This window comes from Barbus barbus, assembly GCF_936440315.1.
Source record: "Barbus barbus genome assembly, chromosome: 43".
Classification (NCBI taxonomy): Eukaryota; Metazoa; Chordata; class Actinopteri; order Cypriniformes; family Cyprinidae; genus Barbus; species Barbus barbus.
Genome location: NC_136721.1, coordinates 20,314,429 through 20,329,442, shown reverse-complemented (window position 1 = coordinate 20,329,442; position 15,014 = coordinate 20,314,429). Strand labels below are relative to the sequence as shown.

Here is a 15,014-nt window from a genome sequence, read left to right as displayed (position 1 = left end):
CAATAGTTCTAGGAACTATGAAAAGGTTCCTCCGGTGCGAAAGCGCCTTCTGTGGCCCTTCGAATATAGATGTATAGATGACAGCAGATTTAAAACTTTGTTCTGTCTTACCACAGCAGAGCTGGGTCCTGGGAGTTCTCCGTTCGTGTCTGGAGCGAGAGACAGTCTAAGGCTGATTTCATCGGAGAATTCTGGAGTGCTGGATAGGGGCATTGCCAGAGAGGCCGGTCCGGACAGAGAATGGTTCAGACCATCCGTCATTAAAGTTGGGTCCTCCTCTGATATGGGTTCCCATGACTGGAAAAGGGGAGATGTGCATGAGAACCAAACATAATAATGACTTTATTTAAAAAAATATGTAAATACACCAAATATGTAAAAACAACAGATTTTTAACCACAGTGAGGTTTTATTTAGAACCAGACGCTTTCCACAAAAATTATGATGCTATCTAGCTCATGTCATAGCTGCAGAGGGTCAGGGTTAAATACTAACATCATCTATGTCCCTGATATCCAGCTGCTCATTTTCCAGGTCTTCGCTAATGTGCCGTCGAGAGCGGAAAACTCTGTGGGCTTCCTGGTTAATCTGCCGCAAGTGATTATCATTTTCCGTTTCTGAAACCACATCCCTAAAGCACAGACAGGGAGAAAAAAAATTGTTCCACACATATCAGAGTGTGGTAAGGTTGTCAGAAAATCATGATAAATTCATCACATCAATATCCCTGATTTGAGTTTCAGTGTTTTTGCTCCTGTGCTTTTTGATAAATGACAAACAAGGTCACATACACGCTACTGGGCCTCTTCCACTGTGTGGTGCGGTTGTTGTGGTTGACGTAGTATGTCCGTCCCAGGTTATCCACCTTCTCTTCCCAGCCTGGAGGCAGCGGAGGCAGGAGCTGCTGAGGTCTCTGTGAGCCTGGATCCGTGGAGTCTGTCACTTCCCAGCCCTGAGAAGCACAATGTGAGAGACAGAAGAGTAAGTGAGAGTGAGCCAGTCATCAAAATGTTAGTATTTTAGGAGCAAAAATATTAATTACAAAAAAAAAATCTAGGGACAAGGTATTTTCAAGAACATTTCAAGTTTCATGTGTTATGATTAGTATTGCAGCTGCTATGACACAGCACTCTCCACTAGCAGAGAAAAAATAAATAAAAATAAAACCGAGATGAAAACTGAACAGAGGGAATAAAAGTCACAGAACAGGAAGCTAAGAAAGTTAAAGGAAGGAAATGCCAGACAGGTCAAGCCGAATGGCATACTTTAAACGAAAAATGCCAAGTAGTCTGTGGGGATGAGGATGAATAGACACTAAAATCACTAAAAAGCATGAGAGAAAGCAAGAAAGGAGACATTTAAGTGTCTCCATTCTGGATAGAAAACATTTCAAGCCATCTGTCAGTTATCTGCCACGGTCTATAATATTGGACTAATCTCAGCATCTAATGCAAATCTGCATGTTTCAACAACTACAATTCCACTTACATGATTTCTTCTAAAATAAAAGTTTCAGTTACACTTTTTACCTTTCAAGAAATGTGCTGTAATTTAGATTCCATTAATAAATATTAATTTATTTATTACTAATCTACTTACATTTTAGCATGTCATATACATTCATTTTAGTCCATTTATAATGTTGATTATTTAGTTGATAAATCTGAATATTATCTGAATCAATTTACTACAGACTAAAAAAACACAGTGCACTACTAATATCTTTTATCTTGTCATATATAAAAAAAATCTATCAAATCTATCATATATATATACACACACACATACACATATACACATATACATACATACACACAAAATATTTACCTCAGCTTCCTCTCTCATTTCACTGCTTTCCTCCTCATGCCCTCCATTTTTTGGCAGATAGGCCATCTTCAGCCTCAGGTAGCCTTTCACCAGAGACTTATGACTACACATAATCATAAAAGCATGTCATCACACAAGTCATCATAGAGTATCCTAAACCAGTATATTTTTTTACATTATTTTGTATTCTTTCCATAAGCTGCAATTGAATTTGATAAACTCTTGATTAGAAGGAATTTAAATTTTTTGAATAATTGCTTGAAGTTATTTTTAATCTTTTAGGAGCCCCAACAATTTCCCTATAAATAGTCTTCCTATAAATAGTATTATCCTCGTTTAAGAATCACTGTATAGTGAAATATAGTTTATAGTGAAGTCATTCAGGATAATATTAAAATACAGCAAAGTGCAGTCCACATGCATTAACTGCTCCTGTGTAAAATCTTTGGCTGTAACTATAGCCACAGGGCATTAAGGGGATTCACAGGTGTTCGAGTGTTAGTTGCACATTTCGTTCCGAAAGAACATGTAAATCTCAAATGTGCTGTCCTCTGAAAAACATCCAGTCCTCTGAATAAGGTCAAAGTGCAAAATGTTGTAACTTTAAATATAACTTCTAATGTTCCTGTATTGCGTTTGTGAAATCTACATGACCACTGACCTTCTTGGACGCAGGAGAAAGTCTTTAAAGGTGTACGGCCGCTCCATCGCAGGGTCTTCCGTCTATACATCAACAAAACACCACAGAAGATAAACAAACGTATCAAATCTGGGCCAATTTTAGTAGAGTCTAATAAAGCATAACAGTCCCAGCTTGTTTGGGGGTTGGAGAACGGGAGATATAGACCCTTGGATGACGTCCAGCTGTCTTACGTAACATTGTTCTCCGGTTACATTTCAACTGCCCACAGGTTGGATATTCACGGCTGGTCATTAGTGGCTACAATTTGATGGAAATTAATGGAATTGGCACCTCTGCCAGTGCCCGAAACCAAAGCTATGTGAGGAAAGTTTGGAGGCCCTGAAGGAAAACGGGAGAGTTTTCCTGTTTGGCAAGTCTAGATCAAACAGGAGGTGAAATGCACTCAGACTTCAAAACCAGTTAAACCAAAAATCTGCAAGGTAGCTTAATCAATAAACCAACTCCAAAGGAAATATAAATCCATATCTGATCCAAGTATAGGAAACCGCTTTTAAATATTCAGCAATAAGAGCAGGCAGAGAAAGAGTGCGTGGTCTGGACTGCAACCACGCAGAACTGAACAGTAGATATGTAGGCGGCCGCAAGGAAAACAGACCAGACTCTGTGTGTGCGAGCCTAAATATGCAATCCAGCAAAGAAATCTCACTTCGCCACTGGAAATAGTTTAAATAAAAACAAGAGCTGTTCCATTCCTAAATGTCCAGGAAAACAATCTCTTGCTCAAAACACGTAAACTGGAACAAAATACCATATTGTAAACCAATTATTTTGACGCTACGTGGTTTGGACGATTTAAGCAATAAAGTTCTAGATATTTATTATTGTACTAAACTGTACTAAATATTTAAATATTTATTATTTTTCAATTACACTACAAAAATGTATAAATATATAACTTGCAAATACATTACACATATTTTTACGCATAAAATGTATTTACATTTGAAAACAGTTTTATAGTTTTTCAAACTAAATGTTATTTAAAAAAAAAACCCACTTATTTATATTTTTCCAAACACAAAAATATAAGTTAAATAATAAAATGTATTTAGAATTGACACCACATTTATATTATTTATATTTCTATATTATTTGCATTAATGATACTTAATTATAAATAATTATTATAATAATTCTGAAATAATAAGAATACTTACAATTTACATATTTTCACACACACACAATTATTTTGTCTTACTACTTTTAATTTGTCACTTTCACTTTTTTGTGAATTAATATATAATTGCAGCTGATCAGCATGCATGCCGCTTGATAACATTACTTATTCACATCCCACGTTCTCCAAGTAAAATGTGGAGTCTTACAAACAAACGTTTTAAAGAGATCAAAGAGTAAACACTGAAAAATCAGAAACACCAATTTAAACGATACAATTTTAAGACTGTAAATCCAAAAAGTACCACAATGCGACAAAGGCTATATGTAGGATAAATATTCCACATCATAAAATTAATTTACACATGAATGAATACTGAATTGACCAGACATCATTGTATTATTGAACAATGTTGTGGTCGGGGCTAAACTAGGCCACCCTAGAAGCATGTCCCATTTTGTTTTAGTTGGGATAGCCCTCTCAGAAGCAGCCTGCATGTTTACATTCCAAGAAATTCCCTTTCCACTCCCTACAGGGATATAGGCTCCAACATTTGAGTTGCTTAATTGCAGTCATGTGACCCTCAACAACTTCAATCTTTTCAGTTCAGAGCTAAAACTTGCTACTAAAACTACAACAGCAAACCAGATATTTACTTGAGCAACATAAGAGTACATAAGCTTACCGGTAAATGGGTAAGAGGCACATCCACCTGCCCGAGGAAGTCATCTCTGGTCTGTATATAAAAAGAGAAACAGCAAGAAAGAGCGAGAAGAATTTAAAATACCAGAAAAAAAAAAATAGTAATTCAGAGATTTGGCTGTGACATAGTGACCGACTTTAGCAGGACTTGGAAAGGAAAACCACAAAGATGAGGATAAATACACACCTATATAACCCAAGAAGAATGAATGAACGTGTATGTATGAGAAAGAGAAAAAGGAAATACAGTAAAAAGGGCAGTGTTAATTTCAAAAGCGTCACTTCAAAAGGTAAAAACCTGACAACCAACCCAGTGAGGAGCAGCAGATGGGCAATGAGTGAGGGTCAAAGTCAGCAGGAGTGTATTAATGTATGAACCACCAATCACAAGCCTTCAATCCACCCACCAATTCCAATAAGCCAAACTGTGAGATTGTCAGCTGTGATTGTCAGGTGTTTGGGTCACGGTAGACCAGTAGATTACCTGACCATGGTTGAAATGCCCATTCTTTGACTGATCGTGACCAATGTGAGCCTGTGTGTGGAATAAACTTATTAAGACAACAAGGACGAGTACTACATACCCCCAGTTTGGGGTGCACAGTGTTTAGTGCATTGAATGTAAATTAACTGCCATGAACATGCATCATAATAAAAATGACATTAATGCAATACTGTAAATTAATTTGAATACACACAGGTGTAGTTAACAGGAACATTTGCTTTAGCAACATTGCACAAAAACATTGTTGATAAGCAAAGCAGAGTACAGAAAGTGAAAAAAAAAAATTTTTTTTTTAAAAATAAAAAAACCAAAAAAGTAAAACAAAACTAATAAAATAATTATTCTCATACCCAGTTAGTGAGCACCAGAACAGCAGAATGGGTGGACAATAAAGCTCATTTATTGTGGAAAGGTTAAGTATGAGTCACTATTGGTAGTGGTGAGTGAACGACAGGGCCACAAACACATTCTCAAGCCCCTATTCATCACGGAAATCCCACCATGTCTGAGATATTCCTCTGATTAAATGTTAAGGATTTCAGAGCCAAATGGGGTTACAGCCTCCAAGCCACCAACAGCAGTTGTGAATCACAAACAGAAGCAAAATGAAGCCATTAATTAACCCAAAGGTATGAAGGAATGACCTAGAAAGCTCAAGAAGCTAGCTGAATCTTAAAGGTCACACTGTAGAAGAATTACATCCATTGTGTCTCGGCAAAGATTCCTATCACTACGGAAACTATTTTCCTATCCTTTTGCAATAAAAGTGATGCTCTGAAGAAGAATAAAAATTATTTAACTGATGTCTTGTAACTTCACAGCGACTTTGAGACCATTAAGATATCATGTCTTTATGACCCTGAAAGCCCTGTTCCCACACAATGCCCTGAGTGTTAAAAATAAATATTTTCTTAGTCATCGTCCATTACAAAGCTGAGTTAGCAGACGACTCCAGCCATTAAAGAGGCCAAAAAGTGCAGAAACAGAAAAAAAGACAGCAGGGAAGTGAGAACCAAGAAGCCATGTTTAAAGAGACGTAAGCACAAAAAAGAAAAAGGTTAAACAAACCAAACAACAGATCAAAAGGAGGGAAACAAGAAAAAAGGATCCCATTACTTTGTTAAGCTGTAGGTCACAGAGCTAGTGACCGCAAAGTTTAGGGTCAAGGGTTATGACAATAGCACCTGAGAAAAAACTTCCAACAACTGACAACTGTGGGGGCTCCAGTCTTATTTTAGCATCTTTGCTTGTTGCGGAAAAAGCAGAGATGCTAAAATAAGACTGAAGCCCCCACAAATTTAGCAGCAGGGTTCCTGTCTGAGCGACAACAGCAAGGTACCAGAGCAACGGGGAATATTGACAGAACTTGACTTCCATTAAATCTAATTTTTACTCTCTCAAACTCTTCTTCTTTCACTTATGAGCACACACAGGCTTTTTAAAGCTCTAAATCCTGAGCTCTGTAAGAAAGCTGCCACAGCAGACTTAAGTGAGATTTCCCCGCACATCTCTTCATCATGCTTGTTAAAACTTGTGAGACAGCAAACAGTCACATGTATTAACCTGAGAGCGCTGGCAAGTCAACAGGAAACCCATGCACCCCGCAGGGGATGAATGCAATAAGTGATGAATGAAATTTCATACTTATTACATTTGGTAAATTCAGCAAAACATCTTATTAAAAACAAGTACTGATACAAAACTATTGTTAGAGCGGATATTCTTTATATTCTTTATCATAAGATACAATAACAAATACATGATTGAGGCATTGAAAAGAGCAGTCTTGACAGTAAGAAGTAAACAGATCTGTGTGAGAGAGGTTCAGATTAAGAACTCTGCTTCTAGAACATTCAGCTACTTAACTGACTCATTTCCAGTAAAGCGTTTTGAGCAGGTACTGGAAATATATATGCTGCCGTTAGCTGCCTTGGAAATTGGTATGTGTGTGACATTCCTGATTGGGGAATGTGGAACGTCTCAGAGATTCCAGACCTTCCGTTTGCAAGTGCGACATCTGTGAAACTGAAGTCCTGCTTTCCACATTCCATCGGAAAGATGCGGTTATGATTTCTGCGCATGATGAATACTAGTTCTAGTACTAGTAATGGTTGGTGACAAACTGATTAATGTCACACACTTACAGTGTGTCAGCACTACACTGATGAATTGGTTTCTAAGATGAACAGGAATGAATCACTGAAGGGACTTTCAAAGAAAGTAAACTCAATGGTAACCTGAAGGGAATGACTAATTACATGTGGCAAAATAAAAAAGAACCAGGAGGACTGTTGGAAAAAGCAAATGCTTAAGATGTGAGAAACTCTGAAAACAAAGCCTTGAGCTTAATATAACTATGATGTATGAAGATTTTCTACGTTTGAGCAATAACACTGCAGCAAAGTGCTGTAAAAACAGCAGTATGTGTAACTATATATTAGACCTTAATCACCACAGCTGTTACAAGAGATGAATGGTGACCCAGGCCAAAGGAGAAACGCCGCTTTCAAAACCAACAACAACACTTGACACGGGACTAAAGATAGAACAGGCTCCTCTTCAAGAGGGGCAGAAAAACACAAGTGGACAAGCCCCCATGAATGAAGTTACATCTGAAAATGCTAGGCTTCTATATATTTTCCACTTCTTGAATATCTTGAGTATAAGAGTTTGTATGCTTGTTGGGAAACTAAAGACAGTGCGGTTAAGTCTTGCTCTTGGCCCCCATTTTCGTGGAATTTTCACTTCCCAGAATGTGGGTAAGTCATTCCTGAACCCACCTCCTCTTTTCTCCACCAAATCCTGCTACCTCTTCTTTCATCTGTTTTTCCCATTCTCCAGCCACTTACAAAATACACCCAACAGTGTACTTTGGGTAATTAAACAATGGCTTGTTAATGTACAAAAAAAATTAATCACTTTATATTCAGCTCAACTTTAGACCCTCTGCTGTAATTACCTGTGGATTGCTGCAGGTAGGCGCCTTTCCAAAGCTAATATCCCGTGCAAGGATGGGGCTGTGCTCGCCCCCCTGGCTGAAATAGATCTTAAACTTTGGCTGTCGGGAGTTCTGTTCCTTCCTAATTTTGAATGTGCAACCTTGAGCACCGTTCTCAACCATCTCACTCTCAGTCTCCATTTCTGAGATTGGGGCATGAAGATTTGGCATAGATCCGAGACGGGAAGGAGCTCCTCTGGGATGCAACAGTTGTGAAGTGCTCCTCTCAAGTCGGATCTGAGGGTACCGCACCAAGCGACTGCCTTTAGTACCTGTGATGCACAAGTCACTCCCGTCAGCCTGAGGAGTAGGGCTAGAGTGCCTTCCTTGGTCCTGTTGAAGCTGGAAGACGAGTCTTTGCGTTCCAGGACCTCTGTCTGAGCTTTGCTGGACAGACCAACGGTGGCCATTCTGGCCATTCTCGCTGTGCGGCATGATCCGGAACTGCTGGACATCTGAGCTATCTGCGGATCTTCTTCGAATACAGAAACCTCCAATGGTAATCCCTTGATTATTGGTTACACCCAAACTAGCATAACCATTTTGTCCATCACATGGCCGGACGCAAAAGACTTGCCTCTTAGGCTGGATAGGCTCAGTACCTAGTTCCACATTTTGGTAGGGTGGGGCTTCTCCTCTGTGGTAAGCTGGAGGTGGAGGTAAGAGCCAGCTTTCACCAGGCTCAGTGTATGCAGGAGCTGGGTCCTGAGGGTACCCTGGAGGTGGATCAAAGGGCAATGCATCTTCATGAGGTGCAGTTGAGCGTTGAAGAGATATCTGGACAGAGGTGCTCTTGGTCGTCCGTGGTTCAGTTTGACCCTGGAGTTGTGGGATGAACATGGAAGAGCTTTGCTTTAGAGAGGCGTCCGAACAAGCACTTGACTCCGGGTTCTCTGAAAGTCCTCCGTTTTGAGTCTGCGTATGGAACATTGCAGCCCTTGCGCCGCTGTAGCCAATCTCATCTCCGTCCTCCACTGTCCCATTTAGCCACTCCAACTCCGGCGCAGTGTTACTGCGACCCGATCCAAAATACAGCCGAAGCCGGTGAGACATTCTCCTGTCTGCCTTGATCTGTCTCTGTCCAGCTCTTGCTGGATCTGTCTCGCCCACTGTTTAGTGTGTCTGATCCCCTTTTGCTCTCCCTCTCTCTGTCTTGCTCATCCAGCCTCTTTCCTTTCTTTCTCTCTCTTTCCCTTACTCACAGACAGAGGCTGCGTTTCGTTTCACAGCTACCAGTGAAGCGCTGCCAGGGAGCTTAAAAGTTCAACCCACAAACTTCAAGGAGGGAGAGAGAGAGAGAGAGAGAGAGTAAAAGCTGGAAAGAACAGGAGAGATGGGGAAATGAAAAAAAAAAAATATATATATCCCATGTGTCAAACTGTTTGAGATGAAGTCCGATAGTGACAGACAGCAGAAATAGCCCAAGTGGCAAGCTGCATTCCAGGCATGATTGGATAAGGACGCCTGGCGCTCTTGCAAGCAAAGGTGAGGGTAGGGTGGCCGAAATCACATGATCCGGATGGCGCCCACCCCCACTTCCCGATTAGACCCAAACAGCACTCTCTCAGCTGCTACTGATCTGTCAGAAGGAACTAGACCGTCGGGGGTGGGATGAGAGAGAGAGGGATCACAGCTGACTCAGAAAACACTCTCCACAAGCTCATAATTCTTTGTGCTCATCCCACACACAGGGCACACTGGGTTAAGCCAAGCTGGGACATGGTGTTACCCACATCTTAAGCTGGTAAAAGAAGAAATCAGAACTACTTACTCCCAAAAATACCAAACAACACAAAAACAAGTCATCACACAGATCTATATGGGGAAGCAGAAGTATTAGAGGTTTACCACTATAATTATGGACATTTTCTAAGAAATACCCAGGAAATGTACATTTACTGGAAAAAAACACTAGAGCTTTTCATGTTTGTGCCTCTGTATAGACATGCAGTACTTCCCATAAAGCTTCTTAAGGGTTGGCATGGATGAAATGTTAAAAAAATATAAACTCAAGGGAAGTTTTAAACCACAAGACAGTCACTCTCTTTCAACACCGTAACAATGAATCAGGATACAGCCTAGGGGCCATTTCATAAGATGTAGAGAGAAATAGTGGTCATCTACAATCATGACCACTCCGAAATCAATAGCAACAAAGCAATTTACTTTACTCTGCACAGCTTAAAAACCATCTTAAATTGTGGGCCATTTAAAAAACAAAATAATTTGAATGCGTTTTCCTCAAAATGACTGGAAATATGATCAATCACGGACTACAGACAGCCACATTTATAACATATAAGCCACAAGCCTGTGCCAAATGCTTCATAAAATCTGTTTGGGGTGAATAACATTTAGGTTTCGTGCTGGCAATTGTTTTTTCTCCACAAACACAATCCACAAAATCTGAATCTTTAGATCAGTATCCAGAAGCCCCTGCTAACAGGCATGCGAATGTCATAATCGATTTGACGCAGACTGCTGACAGGCTGAACAAGTTGCTAAGGCCGACGTGAAAATCCAGAGAGATGACACTACACTGTCTGTATTCAAACTCAAAGAGACAGAGCTCACAGACAGAGCTTTGTCCAAGGAGAAGCGGAGGACAAAGGCCACTTAATTGCCAGGGCTGTGAAAGACTGCATGTATATGAATAATGCAATATAGGCCAACATCATAAACCATGTTAACTCATACTAGACAATTTTTAACAATAATAATAATAATAAAAAAAAGAACAATTTATAACACTGAGTTGCGCTTCATCCAAGTTTGCTTGTTTTATCATCCACCAAAAATCATATGTCTGGTTGCTTAATAATAATGACTTAAACGTTATCAAATTTATCAAATTCAGAGTATGGATTGTTATAGAAGTTAAATAAGATTTTATGAAGTAAAACAAATGCACAGCGACACCATTTAGAGCAACACCAGCCCAACATAAACCGTGAAGTCAGTGCAGAATCTTATTGGATGGAGTGAGCGAGGCAGACTCCAACTGAAAGAAAAGCCTTGATTACGAGAGTGTGGGAGCTCTCTAAAGGGGGTATTGTTTTGGAGGGCACACATGCCCTGCAGTGGGTGAACTGTGAACAAAGAATGGAGACATCATGGCGTAAGCATTAGTTTCACAGCGCCAAACACTCTGGGAATTTACGACAGAGGGCTTCCACAGCGCTACCTACACATACCACGACTTTACATAGTATTTACTTAGCTAATATAAAGACTATTTCTTAAAAACCAACATTACATAAGCCTAAATAGCAACATTTGGCTGAATGATGGCAAATGGGTGATTTGAACTGGACTGTTTTCAAGAAGCACATTTGCTCACCCACACGACTCTGGGGTGGTTATGTGTCTCCATGACAGCGGTTTTCGGAAGGATCTACAAAAATTGCTGGAAATTGTAGCGCGTGACCCATCGATCCACATTTTGACTACAAAGAGAAGTCTTGACTGTCTTGCTTGGACCACAGTAAAATATGCACCAGTCGGTAGTGGAACTTGTTCATTACATCTAGCTGTTAAGCAGCCTGAAGATACAAAATGCTTTGCACAAAAGAAAGTGGAATGATAGAGGCACTCTCACTAAAAAAAGCAGGAGAGAGGGTAAGAAAAGGAGAAAATTACAAAAGAAAAACATGGTTACTGATGAGAAGACACAGGGAAGAAAATAAAGAGATAAGAGAGGGATAGAAATAGACAGAGAGAGCATGTACGCGAGAGAGCATGAAAATCATTCATTAAATCTGTGTCCAGTCAGTGGGACACCATCCATGCGCTCCCTCAGACTTATAAGGAAGACGCTCAGTTCTCCTCGGCTCTGCACTGAAACTCGGCCAAATCCCATCACACAGGGGAGACAACAACCTTTTCCCTGTGGACTGCAACAACTCATGCAAAAACAACATCCATAGCAAATTTACAGCAGAGAACAATCCCAGTGCCTGGTCACAAAATAAAGGGTATAGTTATTGACAATAGTTCACCCAAAAATATCCTGGCTCTTCCAACCTTTGTAATGGCAGTGAATGGGGTCAAGATTTTGAAGCCCAAAAAAGTGCATCCATGGATCATAAAAAAAATACTCCACAGGCTCCAGGGGGTTAATAAAGGGCTTCTGAAGTGTAGCAATATGTTTGTGTAAGAAAAATGTCCATATTTAAAACTTTATAAATCGTAATCTCTAGCTTCCGCTAACTGTCATTCACGCATTCACAAGAGTGAACTCCATTCCATGGATTTTTGAATGTAACTCAGATTGTATTTGTCTGATGTAGTAATCTATATCTAGTATGGCTTGAGGGTGAATTTTCATTTTTGAGTGAACTATCGCTTTAAGTGACAGTCATCAGCTCTACTTAACATTTCAAACTACTAAATGCACTCAGTGGTTCTCAACTGGTTTTGCTTCAAGCTTCGCATTCGACATTGGGCACCACAGTACAAATTTGCATATCTAATGAAAATATATGAATGCATAAAAAAAGCTGGAGGAATTTCAAAGCAGTCAGTCTGTTTGATAAATGAACTCTAAACTGGTTCTCACATTATCTCCTTATTAGAAACACAAGTGGTTTTGTACTAGAGCAGAATGTACTGTAGGTAACTGCATACCAAGCAAAGCAACTGTGCATTGTTGCTATGGGGACACTAATGAATGGTTTAGCACTGACATTAGTTGCATAACAGTGAAATTTCTTTTATTGTTTCACAATTAAATAATTTAATAATGTACCTATCAGTGTGTGTCAAACAAGATTTTCTGGGCTGGAAAATATTAAAAACTTCTCCGCAGTCATTTTTCAGAATGCTCTAATGATTCTTTTGGAGGAACAGCTGAAAGGTGCAAGGTATTTTCAGACAAAAAAAATTTGTAATGAGAAGAAGTGAAAACTGGAACACCAGTTAACACACAAGCTATATTCTAAAACCTAGCAAGCTGCCTACCTAGACTGCAAAACATTGCATTTTAAGGCATCACAGTTTTTCTTGGCAGTTTCATTATACTGCCATTATTAGATCCTGATAGCTAAGAAATACTGTATCGCTGGCAAAAATTTATCAAGAGAAATGCTGATTAAATAGCTACACTGCATTCAATACCAAATGGTAATGCAAAAATTGCTCAATTAAGTATTTTATCAATTTGTAAGTGTCATGTTTCTTTAAAGTAGTGTTGTTAGCTTAGCAACATTCTTGCTAGTTGCTACCCATGTGAAGCACCCCAAATAAGTCATTTTCAATGTTCTTTGAAAGTTATGGCATGTGTAAACTATCATGGAAATAGGTGAGTGTTTTCAATTCTCGAAACTTGCGTGGGTGATTGTGGAAGCAAGTTGTGAGAGTGTCAAAAAGTTTAGCTCAATTTCACAAATTTTATTTAAAAAAGCTATGCGGCAGTCAATCACAGTAAAGTGAAGGCAATGACATCGAAATCTGCCAACAGTGCTGGAGTTTCTGGTGAATTTGGTCCAGAGATCGCATTGATAGACATTACACCTGATTTAAATTTATTGTCATTATTGTGGGCAAAGCTTTTGCTTGGTAAACAAATTGCCAATGTGTATTGATTTCGAAATTGACCAAGGCAGTTCACTAGATTTCTAACTGATGTGTGCTGAAGTGGTTCTTACCAGGCGGTTTTCATCAAACACCTCAAAAAGAAGCCTGTGGTTCTGTGGGCAGACCTGCAGACATGACAGAAGTACAAACTCACTGTTTTTGTGTAGTACTGTTGAAGAAATATCAATTATAAAAATAATAAAAATAGAATGGCTAATAAACAAAAATACACATGCACACACATATTTCACAGTCACATGCACGCTACCTAACTATCCGAAGCAGGCACTTGCAATGTGCGATATACTGTAAAACTATTTTACTGGCAGGGTTGTTTTCTGAGATTCAGGTGCCAAACCTGGTTCTGGTGTGAATCTAGGTACTGTAATGAATAGGGGGGTCATTATCATGGGCTTAGAATAGCATCTATAAAATCACGTTCATGTGAATGGACTTCTAAATGAAGCAGCTCACAATCTTTCACTAGATCGCTTTATGCACAAGCAACATTACCGGCCATCAACGTCACAAAATTACATGCTGCTTCTAATAATAGATTATTACAATTGTGCATAGTAACAGATGTGTATTCCAAAAAATATTTCATCCAAGTTCTTAATAGCACTGGACAACGTTAAGATTTAATTAAAAACAAAATAAAAAAAATATATAGTAGTGCCTTCCATGTATATGTAATGTAGTATGTAATACATGAGCCATCCGGGGCTCAATTGTGGATAACCAGAAAAATGTGTGAAAAAATAAATAAATAAAAATAGATAAACATCAACTTACTCTGAAATGGAATTCCTCATTCCATTTGGGATTGAGAGTCTAAAAAAGAACCAAAAACATGTTTATTTATGCGTTTCAACATTTATCTCACACAACTCTGTATAAAATCTATCAACATCTGTAACCTTTTAAAAAAAGTGATGATCAATTAATTAAACAGGTAACTTGATTAACATGTTTTCCACATTTACTAACTTACAGGTGGGAAATACAGCATTTAGCTTTTTTGTGCATGCATTAGAAAAAATATATTTACAAATTATGTATGTATGTATATGGAAATGTCAATGTCAAAAAGTAATACAGACTAAAAAAAAAAAAAAAAAAAAAACATTAAATTTTTTTTGTCATTAAAAATCATATTACAAATGCCATTTCAAATTCAGGTTTCAAAGTGGTATTTAAACAGACAGTCTTAATTCAATTCTGAAAGATGATTCCCACTTGAAAAGAAATTTAAGTAGGAAAGCACCTAAAAAAAAAAAAATTATTCAACTACAGCATTGTATGCCATTGCCTTGATGAAATTTATAACACAAAGGAAATTTAGAACAGGAGACCTTGGCTAATATTTACTATACTTGAATAAAATATTTTACGGTAGCTCACAGAGAAAGATAAATGGAAGGAAGGAAGGAAGGAAGGAAGGAAGGAAGGAAGGAAGGAAGGAAAGAGAGAAAGAGAGAGAGAGAGAGAGAGAGAGAGAGAGAGAGAGAGAGAGAGAGAGAGAGAGAGAGAGAGAGAGAGAGAGAGAGAGAGAGGGGGGGGGGGGGGGGGGGGGGGTGCTGACATT

General features: G+C 38.8%; 1 protein-coding gene across 7 annotated transcripts in view; it reads right to left on the bottom strand.

Moving 5' to 3' along the window:
* Positions 1 to 15,014, bottom strand: part of LOC306862369 (E3 ubiquitin-protein ligase NEDD4-like) — a 71,758-nt gene that overhangs the window by 31,050 nt on the left and 25,694 nt on the right. For 3 of the 7 annotated variants that reach the window (XM_079405143.1, XM_079405140.1, XM_079405141.1), the window contains 9 exons: positions 14,222 to 14,260; positions 13,498 to 13,551; positions 4,834 to 4,884; positions 4,333 to 4,383; positions 2,489 to 2,550; positions 1,828 to 1,930; positions 792 to 952; positions 496 to 631; positions 112 to 297 (listed from right to left, as the gene is read on the bottom strand). In XM_079405143.1, coding sequence (XP_079261269.1) covers positions 112 to 297; positions 496 to 631; positions 792 to 952; positions 1,828 to 1,930; positions 2,489 to 2,550; positions 4,333 to 4,383; positions 4,834 to 4,884; positions 13,498 to 13,551; positions 14,222 to 14,260 — 843 coding nt within the window. Of the gene's footprint in view, positions 1 to 111; positions 298 to 495; positions 632 to 791; positions 953 to 1,827; positions 1,931 to 2,488; positions 2,551 to 4,332; positions 4,384 to 4,833; positions 4,885 to 7,813; positions 9,110 to 13,497; positions 13,552 to 14,221; positions 14,261 to 15,014 lie in introns of those variants that run through there. The other 4 variants (XM_079405142.1, XM_079405144.1, XM_079405138.1 and 1 more) reach the window with 3 other exon arrangements.